Here is a 27,852-nt window from a genome sequence, read left to right on the forward strand (position 1 = left end):
TCAGTTTATTAAGCTGAGATATACACAAGACTTTTGCTCATGTATGGAATCCCGTCACTCCTCCCTTTGCACAAACCACAATTATACCAGGAAGCCTCTAATAAACTACATACTGTCCATACCAGGGAACTGTGCTCACTGACTTTATACAAGGCAGGATATCAAGTCAGCTTCAAACAATTGTTCTTCCAAAGAACCTGGCTTCCAGATTTAAGAACTCTTTGTTTCCCAGTTCAGGTGAAATGGGAGACTTCCTCTATTAATCATGGCAAAGGCAGGAGAAAAACAAGGGGCTGGGGCTGTAGACCAAAAGGTTCAGTATGATAATCCAAATGTAGCACATGCAGATATGGATCTCTGGGTCAGAACACATGTCCACCCTAAATAAATAATTGGTTCCAAATCACATGTGATAAAACTGACAGCTTAAGTAAGATACTCCCAACTCACTCCAGAGAATTGGAGCAACTGTCTCTAATGAATGGGGGCAAGTGAGCAATCAGTTGTTCCCTTAAACAAACCCTCTTCAATCAGCCATTTCCCCTTCACTCCCTGGTAGCTAAAAGGTTTCAAACTGTCCTCATTTGCAGACAAATGAAAACAAAGATGGATATAAAACAAAATTGTGTCCCTTTTTGTCTGCCTCTTCAGACAAAATTCAGTGTCTCCTAAACAGCTAATTATTAATATGAAGCCTCGGCGCAGATTTTAACAACTGTGTAGCTCTCTCAATTCCAATGAAAATTACGGTATTCTGGTCTGCTTGTAATTAGCATGTAATTAGTACTTCCAGCAGTAGCTATAAATACTTACCTAACTGCTGGCTAGCTTGGTACTCAACACACATGATCATTATACAATTTCCTTCAATTTTTCCATGCATAAATGCCAGGGGAAACTGAGTAAAACTTGGGAAGCCCATGGGTATAATTTATGTTAATTGGTTTGGCCCCTTAGCAGAAAGCAAGCTCGTGCCATGTTAATGGGGGTGGCAGTGGCACTTGGAGAGGCTAGGGGGAAGGCAAACAAACCATCCACCAGTTGGGTACTCTGCACTTCAAGTGAATTGCAATCCCATTGTGTTGCTTGAGTCTAAATCTGCATTAATGTGGGAGAGGAAGCTCAGTTTCTAGCCTTTTCCTTTCCTAAAACACAAGCTCAGGTCACAGCGTGGCAACGTCTTGGCAATCTGCTCTATCAAATGCAGGGAGGGGGCGCGTATTCATTCCTCCTAACAGGGAACATCTGCAGTTGGTGCTTTAGAATCGAGATGCTCTCTTTGCCGCTTCTTAAAAATAGAGTATTTTATGAAAGAATTACAGCTGGCGAAACTGAAAGCACCCATCTTTTCCCATTTGCCAGTTGTACATAAAAGGACAACTTTTTTTAGTCATGCAAAGCTGCAGACCATCCAATTGCCAGAAAAATATCTGGCATCTACCTGTTGGGAATATCAGGTTGTAATTGTGTGTGTATGTTCATGTTCGTGTTCGTGTTCTTGCACTGCTATGCGTCTTCCAGGTGCCATTTTCTTCTTCTTCATTCCATAATCACATCAGGCACCATGACAAATAGGATTAAATACTACAGAAAATGCCCTTTTCTGCAGCAGCTTCCATCTATTAAATGCTCTCTCCAGCGAGGCACAGCAGGTGCCAACTTCGTCATCTTTTCAGCACCAGACAAATAGGTTTGCATTTCCCTGGGCAATGTCTGGTAGTGGGACATTTCAGGTGTGACCCCAAACGAAGCACAGAACCATCGTCAGCATCAATAGCCTGAATAATCCTGGTGACTATGCAGTTGTTTGTTGTGTTAGAAAGCATATGCAATGTCAAAACATGATATGTCTTAGGAATGTTTGTTGACACATATACATTAGTTTTCTGCTCATGCTGTAGCAGAGAAATTCATATTGGTGCCCCCAAACCATCTGCCCTTTTGAACGTCGGTGGTGCATTTCAAAAAGTTGGCCACCCAAAGGCTGTGAGATAGCAGTTTCAAACTTCATGTTTATAAAATCTGATGAGAGCTGAGGTTTATATCGTTTGAACAGTATTGCATTGAAATTACATCGTGCTGGGAAAGTCCTGCAAGCTTACGTCTGCCATGAACTTATAGGTGGTCTCGGACAAACTGCTGTTAGTCTCAGCCTCCCACCAGTACTATGGGACTAACAGTGCTGATCTGTATTGCTAAGGTTTTGTCAGGAGCATGTGGAATGCTTTGAATACGGTGGTGATGAGAGTGGCAAGATGATGAGGACAGTGATAATATGGTATTGACAATGCTGATGCTAAAATACTTCCCACACTGCCACAGATACTTTCCACACTGTTACCCTCCCATCTCAAACCCTTACAATCAATCAATCATAATGATAATAATAATAATTGCAGATTAATTCTGAGCAAGGAGATACTTCTCTTTCTACTCATTGTGGCAGCTACCTCCTGCTTCCAGTTTGACAAGAACAGGATCTAACACCTGCAGAAGGACCATACGCAGACCAAGACATCATCTCCTATCCAGAGATGCCACAAATATGCTGCCTGTGTGGTTGACCTAAACCAGCCAACTTTGGGTCCTTGGATGTTGTAGGACTACAAGCCCCCTTCCCAGTTATCCGAGACCACTGGCTAGTGTGACTGATGGAGCTGGGCTTTGTGGTCTTACAACATCTTGGTATTTTGTATTGGAGAAGGCTGCCCTAAATGGTGAGCCCCAGCTCTCTCTTCCACAGCCTAGTTCCACCAAGGCAGACCTACTCTCCATTTTTTCCTCAGCCACTGTTACATTTCTAGCTCATTATGAGCTTAGCATAAATAGGCCTTCTGCTAGATACAGTGCATCTGGGATATGCAATTATATAGTGATGTTTGATTTATACACTATCTTAATATATTCATTGAAAGGCACTTTGTTGCATTAGAAAAATAAAGGGTTGGTGTCGTTTCACTTTTAGTGTTCTTTGGGGAGGAACAAAATATATCTTTAGCCTTTGCTGGCAGCTCGGCTGTTACAGGGTGTGCGCTGCAAAATTTGTAAATAAGATAATTTATGTTCAATTCAAATCTCAAAAGGTACATAAAACATCGACTGGAACAGACCAAACCCAAATCAGCCCAGGCAAGAGCTTGCCCACAGTCCAATCATAGTAACTAACCTCGGGCTATAACTTGGAATGCAGAAATTCCACAGTCTGTGGTCCTGTCTGCTCTATAAACTTTTATTGCTTTTTATGTCACGTTAACTATCACGGTTTTCCCCTAAGAATCCTGGGAATTATAGTTTGGAGAGGATGCGGATAATTCTTCGTTAGAAATAGCAACTGTTCCCTCTCTCTGAACCACAATTCTCAGGAGGGTGTGTGTGTGAAAAGGGAATGACTGACACAGTTTAATTCTGTGATGTGATTGCCCCTTCTGTGACGTTGTAAGGTAATGCCCGCAACTTTGTCTTGTGATTTTTTTAAAACAACAACACAAGTCACCATTCAATCCTAGAAATGCTACAAACGTTTCTTGAGACAATTTGTTTTATGCAAATTATTACATCAAGGGTTCCCCAATTGTGGTCCGTGGACCACTGGTGGTCTGTGAGCTCAGGTGGTCCGTGGCATAGTTGTGGATTTGTGATTAAAGATGGCGACACATCCATTGCATAAAGCATTTTTATTGCTTCCTCTTTTTCTTATATTCTATTTTATTGTATTACACTTTGAGTTCTTGGGAACTCAAATTGTCATACAATAAAATGCAGTACCTAAGAAATAAGAGAATCAATAAAAATGCAATTAAAAATCATACATCACATTACGATTACTGCAACAGGCAGAAAAAGTGGCCTGCTGCTAAAACATAGGTCTCCCTGGAAAGACTCCCTGGAAAAGACTCTGATATTGGGAAAGATTGAAGACACAAGGAGAAGGGGACGACAGAGGATGAGATGTTTGGACAGTGTTCTCGAAACTACCAGCATGTGTTTGACCAAACTGCGGGAGGCAGTGGAAGACAGGAGTGCCTGGCGTGCTCTGGTCCATGGGGTCACAAGGGCTAAACGACTAAGCAACAACAACAACGTAATAATTTACAGAATACAGTGGTACCTCTAGTTTGCACCCCAAAAAGTCCGCAACTAGAGCGGCACTTCTGCGCAGGCACGGAGCGCAATGAAGCGCTTCTGCGCGTGTGTGAAGTGCGCAGAATGCTTCTGCGCAGGTGCAAAACATGCAGAACGCTTCTGCGTGTGCACGCGCGGCGCAACCCGGAAGTGTACACTTCCGGGTTTGCCGCATTCGCAACCCGAAAATCCGCAACATGAAGTGAACGCAACAAGAGGTATGACTGTAGTTTATTACGTGAATTATGTAAGTTACACACAGTTTTGCCATTGCAGACAGTGAGGCTGATAGTGTAGCCTTGGGCAAAAGAGGAACTGCAGCAGACAGGAGACAGTGGTGCCTGCGACAAATATTGGGCAGAACGGAAAGCAATGCTTTCTTACACCCCTGACCGTTAACTTGGCACCTGAGCTTGCATGGTGACTTTAAAATAAAGCCAACACTATTATTTCATGAGGGGAAAATGTGTGGAAGAAATACGCTAAGTGTAATGTCGAGAAACTAGTTTAGCAGTTTCACTAGTAAACAAAGCCCCTGGAATGCGGGAGCATTTACTGCTGTTAACATGAGCTTTCTCTCTCTTTTAGCTTATCTTATAAGGAATGGGCATTTCACTCTCGTCCAGTAATCAAAAAGGGGAATAATGCTTCAGATTTTAAAATAATCATACATTTGTCTTCAGGATTATCTGCCTCCCATTTCATATTTAACAAATTCCCATCCCCCCCCCCCCAGATAAGCACACACTCACTGTCAAATTAGAGGCTTACATCAGTAATTATATAAAATGATATGTTTATTTACACCCAAAGTCACATTTAACTTATTTTCCGGGGTATTTTATTATTTTCTTTTTCTTTTCCCCCCCTAAGCACCTCTGTTTCATCATGCCAATCTGTGATTTACTAAGCTAGCTAGACAAACATGCTGTTAGTGTTCAAAAGACATTTTATTCATACTGGGTAATAAAATTGCCCCTTATTATTCTGATGCCTTCCATAATGCCTGCTATCAGGAAGACTAGAGACGCTTGCATGTGGCGCTGGCTCAGAAAACCCCTCTGATGTATTGTATTAGCCTATGCAAGAGCTCGTTTCAGTTGCGATAATGAGCCTTTCTTAACTAAGAATGGGTGAGATATGCAATTTATCATGGTTTTTATGGGGGCAGGGTGAAAATCTAACTCAGAAATAAACAAACCTACGCCTTGATTTTTGATTGAGTTAGCAATTGGAGTGTATAGAATCATAATTGGTTCCACCAAGGAGGATGTTGAAGACCATCTTCTAAGAGCATGGTACTGATAACGCCAAGGTTGCAGGTTCAATCCCCATAAGGGACAGCTTCATATTCCTGTACTGCAGGGATCAGACTAGGTGATCCACAGGGTCCCTTCCAACTCTATGATTCCATGATTCTATGAACTCAACCCTTATTAAAGAGATGGGGAATACTCTACATGGGGAATTTAGCAAGAGCGCCAAAGGTAACTTGACTATTCATTGTCCACAACGTTCAGGCTCATGAATTGCTCATTGGTTGTAGCATGAAGCAAAAACTTTGAATCAGTCATCGCTGATTAAAAACAGCTTTTCCATTCCCCAGCATACCTAGTGCAGTCCTCATAGGTAGGGAAGCTCAGATCAGTCTATATCTGTGTCAGTTTCACCAGTGTTCATCCATCAATCTGTTTGATCCCATTTCTGCATTAATGTGCAGTTTCTTTAAAAAAAAAATCAGTGTGGAAATTTGTATTAAAATGCCTGTTTTATTCCAATGAACACATTCCTGAATGTATTTTATCCTAAGCATCATCCAATTAGCGCTTTCATGAAATGCACAAGAACCTTGTTTCTGTATGCTAAAGTGGTTCACGTTGGAAGTTTGGGTCCGGGTGCTTCTAGTGATCCATCCGGAGACCTGTTCTTTTTTCATGTTACTGAAAATAATTCTGATCTTTCTTACAGGTCTCATAACCACGACTTCAAGAAAACTGGATCGTGAACAGCAGGCAGAACATTTTCTGGAGGTAAGATGAGATAGGGAATGTGTTCTAAAACGGCTGTGCAGACCAGGTTTGCAGGATCTGATTGTCCTGCAGGATCTAACCTCATGATTCTAAATGAATTTGCCTGGTGCTATCACACTCCTTTGTCTTCTTTCCCCTCATTCCTTTCCTTGTGCCATCTGATTCCCTTGGTTACTTCTGATTTTGTGACATGTTCCCGTTTCCTGTTACATCCAACTTGGAGAAACTATCGTTTGCACATAAACCATGATTGCAGACCGTTTGAATTGGGTTTGCAACCCTGGTTTGAAGGTAGACTATGGCTTGTACAAACCATAGTTTGTCGATGTCAGGGAACTGACATCGGAGCCTGAGGCGAAGGGAAGGCTCTCAAATGATGCTGGAGAAGGGCCAAGCAGGGAGAGAGGCAGTTCAGCAGAAGGGGAAGCAAATCAACGTTACACCAGGGATAAAGGGGGGCAGATGGGGGAATCGGAGAGAGGGCTCCAGGACTCTTCACTGGACACCAGCGGGGAGAGCACAGGTCCTCCGCTACCCACGCCCTCCCTGCGCAGAAGACTTCCACGCAGGGAGAGTAGGAGGAGACTGGGCGTCAAACAACTTTTATGTTGGAAGAGGTTTAAGAAACACCCACTGACAGATTCTGCTAGCGACTGAGGCAGACACGAATTGAAGGGCTGTCCAGACAGAAAGGTTTAACAAGGCAACATAGCCAGGAGAGGCGGCAACTTACGCACGAGCAACCCCATACCCATTATAGTCGAGTTTGGATGTAAATGGCAAAATATGGAGACAGCGGTGGTGGGAAGAAGAGGAGGACGAGGAGGAGGAGTTTGGATTTGATATCCTGCTTAACATTCTTCTTTCCCTTCCTCCCCCACAACAAACACTCTGTGTGGTGAGTGGGGCTGAGAGACTTCAGAGAAGTGTGACTAGCCCATGGTCACTCAGCAGCTGCATGTGGAGGAGCGGGGAAGCGAACCCGGTTCACCAGATTACGAGTCCACTACTCTGAACCAGTACACCACACTGGATTGTTTACAAGGAGTGAAGGGAGCTTCTCAGCCTAGTGCTTTGTATTCCACCAAAACCAACCCACTTAGTAATCATATACATCTGCCCCATTTGGGCTTGAAGGCAACATCTTTATTTATCAGTGTTGAGGAAAAGCGGCCAAATGAAATTAAATTGCCGCAGAAGCATGTCTACTAATGAGAGGTTTTCAGGCCTGATATGTGTTTTATTGGTCTGTAGGCCTTGAGCATATAACTGGAGCACAGCAGACGGAATACTTGCTGAGAATACCCCTTCAAATAAAATGAAAATAGGCATCTATTTTTAATTGGGGAAGGAGTTGCAGGGCAGCTAATTTATTACACTTAGGCTTTAGTCGTCTGTTCCGGATTGATTCACATGCGGCTAATGAGGAATCTGTTACCTGGTATTTCAGAATAATAGGTTGGAGATGAATACAAAATCCCACTGTTGCAGGCTGTTTGAAGATGGAATAGTCAAGGGGGATGATTTAGCACACTACTGCTCCAGGATTTTCGGGACTAGTAGAAGCCAAATTGTGGACTGGCAGGTGCAAAGATTAGAGGTCCAGATTGGCCGCCACCTCTCCCCCCAAAATGATTAGAATGCATTAAAATTTGCCCATTTGACGGCATGTTTCTCAATAACAAAAATCAGACAGGCTGTTGACAGTTTGGCACTAGGTTGTCTGAAGAGGAAGAGCTTGGTTTTACGACACTTGTGAAGCATTTTGTGAAATGTTTGGCTCCTAATGTGGTTAATTAACCTCCTGGGGGAACCTTTAATTGCCAGTATAACCATGGCCTCCCCATAGCACCACTTTTGCCTTCCGGAATTATTTTATACTCTTCCTCCCATTAAGAGTCTGATTGGCATAAAAAGAGAATAAAATTGGCTCCCCGTGAAAAGATATCTGACTGGAGATTGACCTAAAAGCTTCCGTTTTCTCGCTTGCATGGTGTATGCATGCCTAGGAGGGGCGGAGGGAGGCGTTGATGGGGCCCCAGGAGTATGGAGGTCTTTTATTTGATTCATGAAATAAGCCTGCCCTTATTTCCTCTATATTTGACTGTGACATAATACCCGTAAAGGTCTTTCTTTAGCCTATTCAGAACAAATCAGTGTGAAGCTTGAATTGGAATGAAAGAGTTGGAACTACATAGACAAAGGAGAAGACACTGAATTTGTAGGGCGTTCTGCTGCCGCAGCATACTAAGATGAACTTTCCTTGGTGAACTATCCGTACATTTATTTATTTGTGGCTTACCAGCGGATGTTGATGGATTCAGATATTGGTTTAAAATCTTATACACTGTTCTGGTCTGAGACAGTAGTCCCATGTCAAACAAACCTTAGCAGTATCACCAAACAAGGAGATTTTCAAGGCTCCTAGTCATTGTAATGTAGAGTTGGAAGGGACACTGAGGTCCAACTATCTTAACTAAAGCATCCAAGACTTGTGGCCATCCACCATCTAATTTAAAACCTCCAAGGAAGAAGAGTCCACCATCTTCCGGGGGAGTCCGTCCCACTTTTTTATGACCTTTGGGTGAGATTTCAATTTTCTTGGGCTTCCTCTGAACAGAGACATCCCACAAAGTATGTTATGCCCAGCAGAGCTCTTCCACTTGACAAGTTCAGTACCATAACATAAAATCGATATAGAGAGGTTTTAAGAAAGGTACATTTTCCCAATATCACCTTTGCCTAGCCTACTTCAAGCAAAATTCTAGATTGCTAGCTTCAAGGCTCTTTCATGGGTCTCAATATGCTTGGAAAAAGCAATCTCATTATAGTCCCAGGTTGTAGTTGGTGGTGATGTTGTTTTTAAGGCTTCGGGGACTGGTGATTACAAGCCCAGTGACACTCCCTCCCAAGACACGGCAGGAAAAGAAACTGTGGCTGTGGAGGTTGAGTAACCAGACTTGGAAGCTTCTTAGCCCAGCCAACCACATGAGCAGAGAATTGCATTTAACACCCCCTCAGAAAACAGGGTCTGGCCCTCTGTACTGGTTGCTCTGTTCCCGAAGCCCCTTTAATAAAAAATCCAATCAGTGATCCTCTTATTTAAATTGCCAATCTGAATACTTTTATTCCGTTCTGATAGGTACTGATTGATACTCCGTGGGCCGCACATTCAAATCCCCCACCCATCCCGCTTCATCCCGAACTTGCAAATAAAATAGATCAAGCTTAAAAGGGACGGAGATTACATGAGCATTACATTACTTTATAACCTCCAGCAACCCCAAATGCAGTTCCTCTGATTACTCGCCAGGGGAAAAAAATGCCTTAAATGGATGGAAGATTGGGATGGTGGGTTTAAAAGGAAGAAGAAGAAAAACATTCGGTGTAGTAAAAGAAATGACATTTAGGTGGTTATCTTCTTGTGAAACAGATAAATGAAAATAAATACCTCCTACAAAGCGAGGTGTGATTGCGGTTTTCAGGAAACCTGTATTTACTTCTTTGCAGCGCTGCGCAATCTGAGCAATTCTGTCTGAGTCTGTCTCCCTCCCGCCTTCTTGTCTCTTTTCTTCTTCTCTCGGCTGCCGCTCTTTTTCTTTTGCTCAGTCAGGTATCTGAGGGAGCGCAAAAGAGATTAATATCTTATCCCTCCCGCTCAGAGAAAGCCCCCATCATCTTTTCTTATACTGTCATTACTTCATAACAAGATGTGAGAATAAAAAATAATAAAAAGTGGGAACAACATTCCCATGCTACCTGGTTTGTTTTTGCTGTCGTTGTTTAAAAGGCGCACTGAATATTTGAGAACATTTCTGTGCATGCCACAAGAACTCTTCAGACTACAGTGGTACCTCTGGTTGCGAACGGGATCCGTTCTGGAGGCCCGTTTGCAACCTGAAAAGAACGCAACCCGCGTCTGCACATGCGTGGGTCGCGATTCGCCGCTTCTGCGCATCTGCATGTTGTCATTTTGCACGTCTGCGCATGCGCGAGCGGCAAAACCCAAAAGTAACCCTTTCCGGTACTTCTGGGTCGCCGCGGGACTCAACCTGAAAAAGCGCAACTTGAAGCAAACGTAACATGAGGTATGGCTATAGTAAACATTGGGCCTGCCATCACAACTTTTAATCCTATAGACTCACTGTGCTCGCAAGGACTTGTGCGGGTGCAATCAATAATAATATATTCATAATTGAAGGAGCAATGTGGTTTTATGCAATATTTCATACTGTTGGGTTTTGTACTGCACTTATTTATCTTATATGTGAATGACCTATGGCCCAAGCGTTGTTGTTGTTGTTGTTGTTTAGTCGTTTAGTCGTGTCCGACTCTTCGTGACCCCATGGACCAGAGCACGCCAGGCACTTCTGTCCTCCACTGCCTCCCGCAGTTTGATCAAACTCATGCTGGTAGCTTCAAGAACACCATCCAACCATCTCATTCTCTGTCGTCCCCTTCTCCTTGCGCCCTCTATCTTTCCCAACATCAGGGTCTTTTCCAGGGAGTCTTCTCTTCTCATGAGGTGGCCAAAGTATTGGAGCCTCAGCTTCAGGATCTGTCCTTCCAGTGAGCACTCAGGGCTGATTTCCTTCAGAATGGAGAGGTTTGATCTTCTTGCAGTCCATGGGACTCTCAAGAGTCTCCTCCAGCACCATAATTCAAAAGCATCAATTCTTTGGCGATAAGCCTTCTTTATGGTCCAGCTCTCACTTCCATACATCACTACTGGGAAAACCATGGCTTTTACTATACGGACCTTTGTTGGCAAGGTGATGTCTCTGCTTTTTAAGATGTTGTCTAGGTTTGCCATCGCCTTTCTCCCAAGGAGCAGGCGTCTTTTAATTTCGTGACTGCTGTCACCATCCGCAGTGATCATGGAGCCCAAGAAAGTAAAATCTCTCACTGCCTCCATTTCTTCCCCTTCTATTTGCCAGGAGGTGATGGGCCCAGTGGCCATGATCTTCGTTTTTTTGATGTTGAGCTTCAGACCATATTTTGCGCTCTCCTCTTTCACCCTCATTAAAAGGTTCTTTAATTCCTCTTCACTTTCTGCCATCAAGGTTGTGTCATCTGCATATCTGAGGTTGTTGATATTTCTTCCAGCAATCTTAATTCCGGCTTGGGATTCATCCAGCTACATAATTAAAGGTGCCTCAAACATTCAGCACAAATATTTATTGGGGAAGCTGGCCAAAATGTCGCATTCGGTTGCTTTTAGAGTGATGGCCAGAACTGCAAGTTATAAGAACCACAGGGCTGGCACCAAAATGGCAGCCTTTTATTTCGTTCCATCCTCCAAATTTTTGTAACAGAGTAAAACTGGCTGTATGTCTTTAATGCCACCATTCTGTCCCTTTCCTTGCCCCTTTCTGCAATATTAGCTCTTGCTTAGGTGATGACGGTATTAAGACACAAGGTGAGTTTCACTACAGATCATGGACGGGGCGGGTCAAGGCGCCAGACAAGTCTGCTGTTTTCATGGCAGCTGCATGTTGTTGTTTTTCTGTAGTGCATATACATCAATCAGCCCAGACCTCTGTAGCAACATGGCTGTAAGCATTTTGCAAATCAGCCCTTTGCCGGGGGCTTCCTTTCCCTCCCGTCTCTTTGCTGCATGTTCGTATACTGAAAATTAGTTGTCTGATTCTGTTCAGGTAGCAAACGGAGTGACAGCTGTCTGACGCGCATGCTGAAAGTGAATCATTTTCAGATATGAATATACAAGCATCTCCTCTCTTTTTACCACCAGTTTCCTTTGAGGTGGAGAGAATATAAATTACGGCTGCTCTGCTCTGCCAGTGTACATGTGCAGTTTGATGGAAGTGAAATGTTTAATCCAGTTACAGCTCATTGATTTGCACATTGATGCTCTAAAATGGGGAAAGGGAAAGAGATCCAAACCTTTGTGCTCAGCTCCAAGGTTTGGAATGAGCTCTAGCGTACGTGAGGTCATTCATGCCTTTCTGGGCAGCCAGCTAGCACTAGATCTGTGTTGAATCCTGCCCCCAATTTTTGGGTAATCTCATCCCCATGAGAAAAATTCTGGAGTTTTTTCCTACTTCTTGCTCACAGTGCTTGAGAAATCATTATATAGTTTCATTTTAGATGTGTTGGCACTTAACGGACTTAAAAAGTGGGCGAGGGGTGCCATCTTTGCTATCTCTTGCTAGTCTGTTGGGTTTCTAGCCCACACTCACCCCCCCCCCAAAAAAACCCACTGATATCCTTGGCTTAGCTTTCCTTTCCTAGGAAGGCTGCAGAGCACAGACCAGTGGAAAGATGATTTGCAGAATGAAAGGAATGGCTGCTCGGCCAGTGCAAAAAGCAAAACAACAACAACCACCCACATTCCACCCATGGAATATTTCACCGAAATCTTCCACCATTTGGTAATCTCAGAATGCAATTTCTTTTCTCATTACTTGACCTAGAATAGTCAAAGTTGGGGATATTTAATGGGAGAGGAAAAAATGGCAAAGCTCTTATCTAGTTCTGCCGTGACAGTTTTTGTGTCTAGTAAGTTGAGATTTTTATAGAACCTCATGCCTTAAGAGCTCTCTCTTTCGCAAGGGAGAGCTTTAGTTGATAATAGGAGACAGATTTCACTTTACAGAGATCCATCTGGACACCACAAATGTGTTTCTTGAGCAATTTTGTCCTTTACAGACACACATGTGAACTTTATTAACAGCAACTGTTTTCATATTGTGAAACAGGCATAAACTCCACCCTGTTCCCACCAATTTATTAGTGGATTTAGTTGTCTTAAATAACTTTCCTCTTCATATATACCCCTGTACGCTTTAAGGCCTTTAGAGAAGACTTCACCCCGCTCCCCAATACATTTCAAGGTCTTCTCTAGTCACCCTGTGGGTGAAATCTGACCTCTGACCCTTATGTTCTTTAATTCACACATGTGGGTAGCCACTTCTGGTCATTATGCATGCTACTGAGGCATGTGGGATATTACCTGTTTCTACTTAGTTACTACAAGTCATGACTTCTTGAGCATTTTTGAACATTTCAAAGTTCAACGAGTCTATCCGAGTTAGTGGAGCATGAGGCTTCTGCACGCATAGAAGCATGGAGTCATAGAATTGTAGACTTGGAAGGAACCTTGAGGGCCAGCTAGTCCAATCTAAAGCATCCATGACTGATGTCTATCCAACCTCTGCTTAAAAACCTCCATGAAGAGTCTTCCATGTAAGTAATTTGTCCTGAGACGAGGTCTAAGAAGAAAAACTAAGTAGCCACAACACTTGTCAGAAATATTAGCAGTCCTTGGCACTGCAGAGTTGCTGTAAGCATCCTCTCCCACTCTCTTTCCGAGCACAGCCCTTCAATCAATAATAGGGGTACAAAAAGTTGGGATGTAAGATATAATATAATAATTATTTATTATTTATACCCTGCCCATCTGGCTGGGTTTCCCCAGCCACTCTGTGCAGCTCCCAACAGAATATTAAAAACAAGATAAAATATCAAACACTAAAAACTTCCCTAAACAGGGTTGCCTTCACATGTCTTCTAAAAGTCATATAGTTGTTGATTTCCTTGACATCTGATGGGAGGGCTTTCCAGATGACATTGCTTTCCAGTCCTACCTGTATTTGTGATATACAGCACTGTTTCTGTTTTGCTGCAGTTTGCCTTTCACTGGAAACTACTTTGTTCATGCTGCGAGCCATGCTGCTAATCATAATATGCACTCCAGGGATGTTTTGGGAATTCTCTTCCTAGCTCCTCCCCCTTCTTAATATTTTTTGCACTTCTTCAGACCTCAACTTATCCCTGAGTCTGCATGGCTGTTGCTGTTTTTTCTACGGAAAAGATTTAGTCGTTTTCAAACACTGGCCACAAGTCTAACAGACTCAAATCTAACTTAAGATTTTGTACAGTTATTCCTGCTATAACCTTGCCCACATTTGTCATAGCACACTGACTATCCTTTCCTGGCATGAGGTTTTAAAATGGGCAAGAGTCTGCCTGAGACTTAATGGTTTCCCAAGAGGGCATTCGGTGAATTGGAACTTGCCCTTATGTCTCGAATATTCGCTTGCATAACTAGACAGAAATTCTCTGGGATGACTCCTGCGTTTCCCAGAAACAAAGCAGCTATGTAGTTAAGGCTATATTTTGGAGAACATGGGCTGGCCAAGTAAGAATGGGAAGTGAGGGCAGAATGTAGAATAAAAGCCGCATGTGGGAATAAAAGGAATGCTGAAGCCAGGACTTCACCAGCCTTTATCCTGTGCACAGAACAAGTCCTCCATAATAGGTTTAAGAATCTGCCTTATTCTCATTTTGAATAATAGAATTGTAGCGTTGGAAGGGATCCCGGGGGCCATCTAGTCCAACCCCTGCAATGCAGGGATCTCAACTAAATCATACATACAGAATTTGGGTGGCTGGTGAAAACACTGCTCTCTAAAGAGTTTTCCCTCTGAGATACTGCCCAGTGTCTGCACGCTGGTTCTTAGCTTACCTAGCTTTTTCTATTGGGGTTGGGGTTTTTTGTTGCATTTTTAAATGTTTGATCTTTTATTATGTTTTTATATATGTTGGAATTCACCCAGAGTGGCTGGAGCAACCCAGCCAGATGGACGGGGAATTATTATTATTATTAGTAGTAGTAGTAGTAGTAGGCGTTGTGCAGTTTTATTATTTGATATGCTGTTTGATTTTCTTCTTGTATTGGCTGCCGAGTGCTGTTACAGGTGGTGAACAATTGTAAAACAAAACCCAAAAAACTTGTTCTGCAGAATGAGAAAGTCTGGCTGCTGTTATAGTTGTCTGTATTGATAAGTAGGCACATAGATTGTCATGCTGCTCCTAATTAATAGGTTCCAAAGAGATGAAGGATTGTCAGCTGCATCGCTGAGAGCGGTCCTATTTGATTTTCAGGTCCAGTAGCTCCCCCTACTTTTTTTTACATGTGGCCTGCAGTCTACAGCGAAATTCTGCCAAGCAGCTAACAGCATCGTTTCAGAGACTGCTGTCTTCCTCCCTCCTGCTCTTACCGCAGTTTGGGGAGTCTTCCATGCCCCTTTATTTTTAAGAGAGGCAACTTGAGAAGCACGACTGTTCAAAAACAGTAGGAAGGCTAAATTATGTTCCTTTAGTCAGCAGTTTTATAACACAAAATGCAGTTAAGGGTTTTCTGCTTTAACTGGAGTGAGTGTGAACAAAGAAATGAGACAGTTATGCTGTGATATATATATATATATAGTAGATTTTATAAGACTTGAGGGCAGTGTAATATTTTCAGCATCGCCCACAGCAAACATGTTTTCTTCTTCTTTTTCTCCTCCTCCTCCTCCTCCTCCTCCTCCTCCTCCTCTCTGTCTCTCTTGGGTTCTGGTTCTCTTATGGATTATTCAGACACTTTCTCTGAATTTTCAACTTTTGTTAGAAAAAAAGGGGGAAGCCTCTGCCTGTCACTTTTCCTTTCCTTTCTTATGTGTTCTACTTTGGCGATCACTCGTAGCCAAGTAAGATTGTCTTCAGTTAAATAACATTACACATATTGGGCTATTCAGCAGTGATTCTCTGACACACACTCCTCACACTTCAACACCTCTGACTGTAGGCCTGGTATTTGTCCTGTGGACAAATGATGGTTCCTCCATCACATAAAAGCAATAAAAAAATAGTCCTGATGCATCAAATAGTCCCCAGCATCCTCTCTCCCATAAGGGCCATCCATATGCTTACGAGAAGGTCACGAGAGCAACAGGCCTCTCCCGCTGTTGTTCGCAAGTGACTGGATCGGTCTCCAGTGATGTGTCTAGTCCCATTTTATAGAACCCTAAACCTAGATTCAGAACCCTGCTGGGCTGGAAGAAGTTTGGATGAGGCAAGCGTGCCCCTTCTTCAACCCTGTGGGCAAACGAGCTCCGTTGCTCCACTGCCGACAGGCACAATGGCCGGCCACTGCTTCCCCAAACAGCAGATTGGGTGGAAGTGACCACTGATGGTGTCCAGTAACCAGCAGAAACCCTCAGAACACGGTGTTTGGCATTGGGAAGGCCAGCAATACGTTGCTGAATCCTGAGTCAGCTGCTGTGCTGTTTTGTGATGGCAGCAGACCTGAACCGGGCTTTTCCACCGCAGCACCCTGAGAGCTGCATTGCAAAAATGTTGTTTCCTCTTCCACACACAAGCAGTGGGGTTGTGGATGCAAGAGTCGCTGTACCCCTTCCTTTACACACCATAATTGCTGGCCAGGGGTTTGGCTTGGTCTACCTGTTAGTGACTACCTTGTGGGAGCAGATTCCGTGGTTTGGCTATGCATTGTGTGAAGAAGTTATTTCTGTTGTCTGTCCCAATTTTCTCACAATTCAGCTTTATTAGATGACCCTGAGTTCTCACTTTATGACAGAGGGAGAACACTATGCATCATTTTATAGACTTCTGTCCTGCCTCCCCTTACTCTCCTTTTTTAAAAACTAAAAAGAGAGAACAAAATGTATTCATCTTTACCCCTAGGGAAGTTTTACGAGAACCCTGGTAATTTTGGCTGTTCTGCACCTTTTCTAGCTGAATATCCAGCCATTTTCAACATCAATGTTTCTGAGACATGGTGACAGAAGCATACACACTATTCTAAGGGTTGTTGCACCATAGGTTTGTATAAGGGCAGTACAATGCGCATCCTAGGTGTAAGCCAAATTTGTTGTGAAGGGTTTGTTTAGATTTATTGCTTGCTGTGCCCCCGAGGCTCAGGAAATCTAATGTAATCTAACATAATGGAATAACTACATAAACCCCATAATTAAAATAAATGGAGCAGGCATGGAGAAGAGGAGGCAGCAGAAGAGAATATCGGGGTAAATAAAATTGCATGGTTCTCACTCAAGGAAAAGATAAAAGAGGTCTAGCACTGTTTCCCTCGCTTGGGAATGAGGGCTCGAAAAAAGGAAGCTAAACATACGGTTCCAGAATATAGATCCTTCAGCTTGCAAAGCTGTTTATAGAGCAGCACAGTAGCTTTGCTGAATATTTATAGATTATTAATTAAATGGTCATTGACTGGGCAGTGTATGCGTCACCGTGGAAAGCTATTCCAGCTAGGTGGCTTGGAATTCTTCACAAAAGACGAAGTAATGGCGACGCACATTTTTTGTTTGCAGAAATTTCAAGCTGAGAGGGCTTCTCTGAAGTACCTCTTTCTAATAGATTTTCGCTGCAAGTGAACAAGAGGCAAATTTATGAATATTATTGTAATACAGTATTATAAAATAATAAGGGTAGTAATAATAGAACTGGAGAAGGGGCAACGGAAGCAGCAGCATTTGCACATAACTCCTAAGTGCAGAGTACTTCACATTCATTGCCTTCATGTAATCCTTACAAGGACAGATGCTTGCTTCATGTTCCCTTGCGAGATTCAAGTGAAGTTGAGTTTCAAGTCAACAACTTCCTGATTTGCAGCTTAATCCTTGAAGCACTGCACTACATCAGCCCTCCCGTGGAGGCATTAAAAGGGAGGAGGAAGAGCTCAAATTTATGCAAAATTCAAAATGGTGGGACCTAGCTGAGGCTGCAGTTTACCCAGCACTACATCAAAAGGAAAGGAAGTTACGGAAGGACACAGAATGGGCAAAGTGTCTGTGAGGAGCTTCATCCCAATTTTCAAAATGAGAAACCACCACATTTTAGGCGTGTTTTATCAGAAGTAAGCCCTAATGGTTTTTCTGGAGCCAACTTTCAAGTAAGAGGAGAGCGCAAAATATGGTATGAAGCTCAACATCAAAAGAACGAAGATCATGGCCACTGGTCCCATCACCTCCTGGCAAATAGAAGGGGAAGAAATGGAGGCAGTGAGAGATTTTACCTTCTTGGGCTCCATGATCAATGCAGATGGTGACAGCAGTCACGAAATTAAAAGACGCCCACTTCTTGGGAGAAAAGCAATGACAAACCTAGACAGCATCTTAAAAAGCAGAGACATCACCTTGCCAACAAAGGTCTGTATAGTTAAAGCTATGGTTTTCCCAGTATGGAAGTGAGAGCTGGACCATAAAGAATGCTGATCACCAAAGAATGGATGCTTTTGAATTATGGTGCTGGAGGAGACTCTTGAGAGTCCCATGGACTGCAAGAAGATCAAACCTATCCATTCTGAAGGAAATCAGCCCTGAGTGCTCACTGGAAGGACAGGTCCTGAAGCTGAGGCTCCAATACTTTGGCCACCTCATGAGAAGGGAAGACTCCCTGGAAAAGACCCTGATGTTTGGAAAGATGGAGGGCACAAGGAGAAGGGGACGACAGAGGATGAGATGGTTGGACAGTGTCCTCAAAGCTACCAGCATGAGTTTGACCAAACTGCAGGAGGCAGTGGAACACAGGAGTGCCTGGCGTGCTCTGGTCCATGGGGTCACGAAGAATCGGACATGACTAAATGACTAAACAACAACAATAAAACAACACTAGAACTTTCTGATGGTAAGAGCTGTTGGACAGTGGAACTGTCTCCCTCTGGAGGTTGTGGACTCTCCTACCTTGGAGGTTTTTAAGTAGAGGTTGGGTGGCCGTCTGCCATGGGTGCTTTAGCTGAGATTCCTGCATTGCAAGGGGGTTGGACTAGATGACCCTTGGGGTCCTTTCCACCTTTACAATTCTGTGATTAGCTCAGGGTTCAAACCTCTCCTCCCCTGCTCCCTGCAACCCCACACTTTGCTGCATGCTTCTTAAATTCTGTAGCTCTGCAGTGATGTTCGGCTTACCTACCAAACAAAGAAGGGCTCTTCTTTTTGCCGTCTTCCAAGCATCCAGAAGGGCGTTCTGATTCATTAAATATCTGCACTTGTATTTTTCATAAGTGTTCTGACGCTTCAAAGAGTCTCAAGCAGCATGATGTCTTTCACAGTTTGCCTTTACCTGCTTTTGCTGTAACAAGAAGTGTACGCTTTACCTCTGCATTATTTTGTTAAATATATTTAAAGCCCCTAAGCGTTGCCAAGGCCTCTCATTTGCTACTGCTGTATTGCTTTAATTCCTGGGATGCACACAAGGACTGTGATCTCTTCCCTGTGGCTGAAATAGACTTCAAAATGGGCCAAGCATGGGTTGGCCTTCCTGACAAAGCCATTCTGGATGGAGGTGACTTTGCAGTAGGTGTATTTAAGGGCACCATTTCGTTCCTAGCAGAATGGCCACGTTTTCTTCGTATCCCAGCTAGGAAAAATGTGTCTGGAGAGGCAAAGACTAAAATCTGTATCAGGCCGCAAATAGAGAGAAGTCATGCATGCAGGAGTAAGCAAATGACAAATAAAATTTAGGATCCTGTTGTTATTTCCCCTCCTAGTTTAACAAATAATGTATCATTGCAAACAAAATGTCTATTATTCACCAGCCGTCGTAGAAGAAAGCAAGGCTCCAGAATTGTCATAATTTGTAGCGTGGTGCCAATAAAATATATGGATAGGAAACCGTCTGAATCACATGAGGATTATGTGTAATAGATATGGTAGTCTTCAATCTTTCCTTGAACTCATTTTTCAAAGGCAACAGAAAGCCGTAGATTTTTCCATCTCTAGCGCAGGAGGGCATAATTAAATGGTGAGTGGCTACGCTGAAAAACCGTATTCAGAGTTGTAGGATAATTAATGTTGGCATCCATTTAATTCATATCTTCATCCATCATGTGAGTGTGGGAAGATTTCTTAGCTTGTATATAATCATAATGAATTTGTTAAGTCTTCCAAGTGCCACAAGACTTTTTGTTATTTTATAATCCTAATGCTGGGAGAGCCTGTGAAACTGGTTGCCCAGTGGCATTGGAAGATTGATTTGGTTTCAAGTAGAAATGTTAAGATAGCCACCATTGTTCATGCTGCGCCAAATTTCTTTCCAAACGTGTGTGGAAGAAAATGGGATAGATTTTCATCACGAAATAATATTTATTGCTATTGATTTTTTTATATATATAAAAAGTTCTTGCTGCATTTTACTATTACAGTGTTTGGCAGAAAATAAATGCTGGATGTTTTCATTTTCTAGTTTAACCAGTTCTGCAAGTTAATATTTAATTTATAATCACAGACCAGACACTGCGGGTTTTCACCAGATCTTTTTTGGGAGGAAGAAAAGGTACCAAGTCTCTAAAGTATCAAGTGCAATGAAGTTTACCCTCAAAAAGCAATTTCTTTCTCTTAGCCTGAGGAAGTCAAGATGCCAAGAAATAGAGGAATATCATGAACCATAATTTCATTTTCTAACTTGTCACATTACAAAGATAGTTTGTAGGGTAGTATGTTATTATTTTTTTCTATCTATCTTTCTGAGAAATGTGCTTATTCCGAATAGCCCTATAGGAGTTTCTGAATGAATATATCCAAAAGAATAAAAATGTCAGTACTTAATTAATCTGTTCCTTTCTTCCGAATAACTTGGGAGAAAAGTAATGCAGAGAGATTTGTAACGTATAGGGCTGGTTAGAGATTTATGCCACCTATGCCTAATCTTTTTTAAAGTGAGGAGGAGGGGAATGGTGTGTGTGAGAGAGAGATCATGATTATGGTGCAGACCTTTGCCATGGCCTGATGGGGTGTGGATTCAGCAATATGGACACGTAAAGGTAAAGGTAAAGGGACCCCTGACCATTAGGTCCAGTCATGGCTGATTCTGGGGTTGCGGCGCTCATCTCGCTTTATTGGCAAAGGGAGCTTGCGTACAGCTTCCGGGTCATGTGGCCAGCATGACTAAGCCGCTTCTGGCGAACCGGAGCAGCGCACGGAAACGCCGTTTACCTTCCTGCCGGAGTGGTACCTATTTATCTACTTGCTAGGTTGGCAGGAGCAGGGACCAAGCAATGGAAGCTCACCCCGTCGCGGGGATTCGAACCGCCGACCTTCTGATGGGCGAGTCCTAGGCTCTGTGGTTTAACTCACAGGGACACTGGCCTTTACCAAAAAAAATTTTTTGCAGCCAATTCCAAAATTAAGCAATGCTTTGCAGAAAGAAAAAGAAGTACTTGAGAACACAGGAAGAGCCAGCTGGATCAGACCAATGATCTTTCTAGCTCAGCATCCCTTTCCCACAGTAGCCAACCAGATGCTCCTGGGAAGCAGGATCTGAGCGCAAGAACAAGGAAACCTCCTGTGGCTTCTGGCCACTTGAGTTCATGAGGGCACTGCCTCTTTGAACTGTGGAGGCAGAGCATAGCCATCATGGCTAGTCGCCATTGATACCCTCTTCCTCCATAAATACGTCCAATCCTTGGGGGCCATCACTGCTTCCTGTCAGAGAGAGTTCCATAGTTTCACTTTGTGTCATGTTTTGTTTTGCCTGTGCTGAATCTACTCTCGGTCATTTCTGGTAGGCAGCCCCCAATGAGAGGAGGAGCACATCTCTTATCAATTTTTTTCCACACCAGTCCCCAGCGTTGTTGAAGTAAGGGTATCAGAAATGCAGCTAAGTAGCTCAAATCATATACATAACTGACACCCTTCTTTGAAAATTAAACCAATGTCCAGACTTGATCATTCAGAAGCTTTACTTGCAGAAACTTATAGATGAATTAAGACATAATATTTACAGCCACTTGCTTTTCTAAGCATGGGCTTGCAGTCTCTTCTTCTACCTTCCAAACCACTGTATTTTCCTCTCTTTCCAGACCTCGGCACTCGGCCTTCTGTATCTCATACAGGCCAAGCCTTGCAGCTCCTATGAAAGATTTCCACTTTTACCTTCTGCTGCAGCTTTTGCTCTCTTTCTTTCCAGCAGAGAAAAAGCACTTCCACACTCTATTCAACTTAGCAGTGTTCACTGTGGATTCTAAAACACAGTCACCTTGCCTCACATAAAATGGAGTCTCTCCTTGACTCCCATGTGACCAGTGTTGGCCGATCACATGAGAACTACTAGAGAACTCTCTAGAATTCAGTTACCAACCAATCAAATTTAAACACATAGTCATGCATTCAAGCATTTACAATTTCAGTAAATTAAATTACTATACTTAACAGGCATCTCTAACTGGAGGATATAAAAGACCAGTGACTTAGACCAGGGGTCGGCAACCTAAAGCCCGGGGACCGGATGTGGCCCATTCGCCTTCTAAATCCGGCCCGCGGACTGTCCAGGAATTAGTCTGTTTTTACATGAGTAGAAAATGTCCTTTTATTTAAAATGCATCTCTGGGTTATTTGTGGGGCATAGGAATTCGTTCATTTTTCCCCCTTCAAAATATAGTCCAGGCCCCCACATGGTCTGAGGGACGGTGGAATGGTCCACGGCTAAAAAAGGTTGCTGACCCTTGACTTAGACCATGGAAAGCCTCCCCCAGTTGGAATGGTCAAATACTGTACTGTCTCTCTTAGTATAAGGCAGCCTTTTCATAGGTTTGCACAGACGATGCTCATGCGCAGTATGTTTCTATGCATTTACCTTTGGCACTAAATAGCTGCACCTCTCTGGGTTTTGAGATGTTTACAATTCAGCTCCCATAAGGCTTTTTCTTTCTTAAGCAGCAGTTTACTACCAAATAAACATGTATTTTTCGATGCAAACACATTTCTTCAAATCCTCTTTTTTTGAGGGAAGGAAAAAAGCACACAAAACAAAGCTTCCTCCTAACAGTGCGAAAAGATTTGTGAAGCATAAAATGTATTTGGTATTCAGTGACATTTGCAATCTCATTATTCCTAACCTGAGTGACCTTTCCCACATACTCCTATGTCATTATTTTTCCATATGTCACTTAAAGCTGTTTTTACTGCACTGCAAGGAGGACTTGAAAGGCCCCCATCCCAAACTTGTATTTGCTCAGGAGCAACTCCCATTGGTTTCAACAGCTGCTGCTTCCTAGGAAGCACACTGTAACTTAAGATTGCAGCCAAGAAGCCCAATTCAGCAGGAAAGCTCCATTGAAATATCTATTGACAAAACCTGCATTTATAAGTCCTCGCATGATCTTATTTTCATTATCAAGGCATTGGCTTTCTTATAGTACCCAGCCATTGTTCCCACTTGTGTGACCTCGTCTTCTTTCTTTGGCAATCACTCGTAGCCAAGTAAGATTGTCTTCTGTGAACATGGTTTTAACAGTGAGTCCGTAAGCGACTGTGGTGGCCAATTCTGGACCCACACGTCCTTCCACAGTGGGGACATTGGTTCCCGGGCAGGAGTTGATCACGGTGTGGATTTGCCAAGCGTGCCTTCCTCTTAGCACATTTCTCCCTTGCGTCCCGAGTCCGAGTGTCTTCAAAGCCCATGACACCTTTGGTAAAGGCTGTTCTCCAATTGGAACACTCGCAGGCCAGGGTTTCCCAGTTGTTGGTGTTTATACTACATTTTTTAAAGATTTGCCTTGAGAGAGTCTTTAAACCTCTTTTGTTGACCACCAGCATTACACTTTCCATTTTTATGTTCGGAATAGAGTAGTTGCCTTGGAAGACAATAACCAGGCATCCATACAACATGACATACAACAACATGACCAGTCCAACGAAGTTGATGTTGAAGAATCATTGCTTCGACACTGGTGATCTTTGCTTCTTCCAGTACCCTGGCATTAGTTTGCCTGTCTTCCCAAGTGTTGTGTAAAAATTTTCAGAGACACAGTTGCGGAAGATAACAAACCTCGTAGCACAGGGTTTGCCAATGTCTGTATGTCCACGTGTACACCAAAATTGTGTTCCTTCATGGGAAATGGGGGGAATAGGTTGGCAGTGTGTGGGGCTGAAGCTAGTTGTTGCTGAAGTCAAAAGTGGGCAGGACTATCACAGAATTGTAGAGTTGGAAGGGACCTCAAAGTTCATCCTGAAGCACACGATTCTCAGCTAAAGAGCTAGCCTCTTTGCTCTCCATCTTTCTGACAACCCCTCTCTGATCCTTGCTTTGCTCTCCTTTCTGACACCCCTTCTCTCCCCCTCTGTCTTCATATCCAGAGGGCTGCTGGGAAGGGACCGATCACCCTTGACAGGTGTCTGAAGTGATCACTTACCGATTGGGGTAGCAGGGAAAGAAACTCGGTTCAGCTTGCATTTAAAAGTGAGCTCACCAAATATGTTCTCACTGAAACAATGCACAAACCAAAACATAGCTATTCTTCCAAGTTTGTACTTCTGTAAGTTCTCCAGACCGTGCGCACATACTGTGGTTAAAAGGATTCATGTAAATGCAGAGATACTGTGAATATAACGCAAAAAAATGCATCATTTTAAGGAAAAATTGCTTTGCGCATTTGTTGTGTTTGCAAAGTAAACGAAGGATTGAACTCTGATTAATAAGAATACACACAGAGACTTGAACCAGCAAGACTCTGGGAAGGGTGCGTATAATCGTGTCTCTCTGTGCTTGTCCCTCCTGTGTGCAGCCCACTGGCCCAGGTAGTTTTTATTCACATAATAACTTTTTACAGAGTGTTCAAAAGAACCAATCAGATTTTTTCTGAGCATTTCCACAAACCCACGTGGGGACAAGTTAAACTACTAAAACTAATTAAGCACATATATTTCTGGGTTAAATAAAGAACAGAACTACAAAGAAGAGCATCTGGCAACCCCTGAGGTAATAAACAAGCAATACACATGATAAGGAGGATGGCCAGGAGGACAGCAATCATTATCACCTTCATGTGAGATCTGTTTCCCGGCCCTAAGATTAGCATCCTACATCAAAGAAACTTGCCCACTATCTTTATGGCCCAGGATGCCTGGCTGGCGAAGCAACTGGCAGTGTACGTGACTTGTCAGGCAAGGGGAAATGGGCATCAGAGGCAAAAAGGGCATGAAGAGGGCATGAATGTAGAATCTTATGGGATTTAATCAGAAATTATCGTCAATATATCAAACCCAGTCAACACAATGCTTTCATCGTGGACACGATGGCTTGATGTATATTTTATAATTCCTCATGATAATGCCATCTGACCCCTACACGCATTAGGCAAAAGGATATTCAAAAAGGTGTGTATTAGACTAAATTCTCGCGGCTGATGAATTTTCATGAAGACATAAAAAAGAGTTGCAAACTTATGTGGAGGACTGAGTTGGAGATCTGAAACTGAATGTCCATCTGTACTTGCAAAGGGCTTTTGAAATTAGGCCACAGGCTGCCCACAATGTGCACTAAAGGTCCACACATTTACTCAGCAGTGAATCCCATTGAAGTCAGCAATGCATACTTCCAACTAAAGAGGCTTAGACTCACTTCAGCACAGCAGCTGAAGAATAGATTTCCATTTCTTGGGGATTCAGTCAAATTTGATAGTTTACCAGCTTTCAAAATGATGTTGTTTTTCCCCCAGTCATATTAAAAAGGGAAAGGAGATGAAAGGCATTTAAAAACATAGAAATAGAGAAATAAAGGAGAAGGACTGTAGGATTGAAACTACCTTTGCTACTGCGGGGGGGGGGGTGATGTCAGGGGTCCTATACGTATCTGGGCCAGGCAGCTTGGAAAGGGAGGAGATTAGAATTCTGCAGCAATCACCATAATTTTAAGGAAACTTTGAAGAGAAGGTGTTTAGTTCCCGCTGGCTGAGGAGATTGGAATCAAGCAAGTTGCGTGAATAGAAAATGAATGGTAGATGAGCCTGTGAAAAGATGGTAATGTGATGAGCTTTGTAGTCTGAGCGTAGCTCTCAGCAGGCACAAGGACTCTGAGAGGAGTCAGGCTGAGAGATACTTTATCCCCCGAAGTGCGCAGACAAGAGGTTTTGAATGACTATTATCCACCAAAGTAGAGTCAGTGGAAGTTAAGAGAAGAATGTCTCCCCTACTATCAATACTCGATATAAAAGCTTTCCCCAACTTTGTCACCTGCAGTAATGGAGCTAGTTTAAAAGCAGGAGAGATGTTAAAGGTACGTTCTAAAGAACGCTTGCAGGCTTTTGGGCTTTCACAAGGTCAAATTCTTTGTCTTTGCAGTATTGTCGGCTGCAGTGGTAGCCAATGTGGTACCTCCAAATGTTATTGCTCTCCTCATTTCTGGCCACTGGACATGACCTGGGAGCCTTTTTTTGTGCTAGCCTGAGCTGGAGCAGCAAGAAATAATAATAATAACAACAACAATAATATTTATTTATTTATTTATTTATTTATTATTTATACCCCGCCCATCTGGCTGGGCCTCCCCAGCCACTCTAGGCAGCTCCCAATAGAATATTAAAAACACAATAAAAATATCAAATGTTAATATTAATAATAAATTTTTATTTATACCCCGCCCTCCCCGGCCAAGACCAGGCTCAGGGTGGCTAACACCAAATATAAAATACAGTAAAAACATTTTCAAACAAACAAACAGTTGATTAAAATATAGGTTAAAATACAGCTTAAAATGCAACGTTGTATTAGTGGTGGCCCATAAATCAAGATCATAAGGGGAGAAAACGTCAAATATTCACCAGGGCCAACTATCCATGCTGGTTCTACATGGGCCAGCAAAAAGAGCCGAGGGAAAATTTATATACAAAATCCCATATAAGGGGTTCCATCAAAAAATAATTAAAAAATGAGAGGGGGGTCAGACTGAGTCCAGCCCAAAAGCCAGGCGGAACAGCTCCGTCTTGCAGGCCCTGCGGAAAGATGTCAAATCCCACAGGGCCCTGATCTCCTGTGGTAGACTGAAAAGCCCTGGCCCTGGTTGAGGCCAATCTAAACTTTAGGACTCAGGACTTCCAAAGTGTTGTTATTTATGGACCTTAAGGTCCTCCACGGGGCATACCAGGAGAGGCGGTCCCGTAGGTACGAGGGTCCTAGGCCACATAGGACTTTGAAGGTCAAAACCAGCACCTTGAACCTGACCCTGTACTCCACCGGGAGCCAGTGCAGCTGATAAAGCACTGGATGAATGTGATCCCGTGGCAAGGACCCTGTAAGGAGTCTCAACATGGCATTCTGCACCTGCTGGAGTTTCTGAGTCAGCTTCAAGGGCAGCCCTGCATAGAGTGAATTACAGTAATCAAGCCTGGAGGTGATCATCGCATGGGTCACTGTGGCCAGATCAGGGCGAGAAAGGTAAGGGACCAACTGCTTAATACGGTGGAGATGAAAAAAGGCCGCCTTCCCTAAACAGGGCTGCCTTCAGGTGTCTTTCTATATTTATATATTTTCCATGCAATTTGCATTTGGGTTTCCCTCCACGCTTTGGTGCCACTCTCCTGGTTTTCGTTCTTCAAATTCTTTAAATTAGGTCCCTTGAGCGGTTTTAGTTGTTGCTGCATTTTTTCTCTGCAGACTAATTCTTACTTGCAGGTGCAGAATTTTTTTCTCTCTCTATCCCCAATACTGCATCCCTCAAAATGTTGAACTTCGCTCATCTTCAAATGATACTGCCACCTCAGCACACTCTTGATTAATAAGAACAGTTTGAAAAGAGATGAGAATGGCAACAAATTTGCCTCTTCTCAATAAAAATGAATAGGAAAAAAATGCTGAGCATTTTTGTTTTGTTTTGGTGGATTTTTATTTTGTTTTGTTTTGTTTATTTTATTTGCGTAACTCTTAGTTATAGTGCAACAACGATAAGAAAATTTCATAGTCGCTTCAGATAACTTTTTTAAAAAAAATGCAATTAAAGGAAAAATTCCACTTAAAGTGTGCCTTCATCACATGCCCTTTGTCTTCGTGTGTTTACCAATATACACGTACTCCCAAGATACTCACCCCCTTACAGAATCTCCACGGTGGGGAAGGTGGGTAGGAATTAGGGTCGCCACCTTTGGTGTAGCAAAAAAAACCCCCAG

At 43.0% G+C, this 27,852-nt stretch overlaps 1 protein-coding gene across 11 annotated transcripts in view; it reads left to right on the top strand.

Annotated features, from left to right (window-relative positions):
* FAT3 (FAT atypical cadherin 3) overlaps positions 1 to 27,852 on the top strand; it is a 719,557-nt gene that overhangs the window by 290,512 nt on the left and 401,193 nt on the right. For all 11 annotated transcript variants that reach the window (XR_013985096.1, XM_081001695.1, XM_081001693.1 and 8 more), the window contains exon 4: positions 6,091 to 6,152. Coding sequence is in view for 10 of the 11 variants with exons in the window: in XM_081001695.1 (XP_080857821.1) it covers positions 6,091 to 6,152 (62 nt within the window). In the remaining variant the exon portion in view is untranslated. The remainder of the gene's footprint in view (positions 1 to 6,090; positions 6,153 to 27,852) is intronic.

This window comes from Podarcis pityusensis, assembly GCF_964106645.2.
Source record: "Podarcis pityusensis genome assembly, chromosome: 4".
Taxonomy (NCBI): domain Eukaryota; kingdom Metazoa; phylum Chordata; class Lepidosauria; order Squamata; family Lacertidae; genus Podarcis; species Podarcis pityusensis.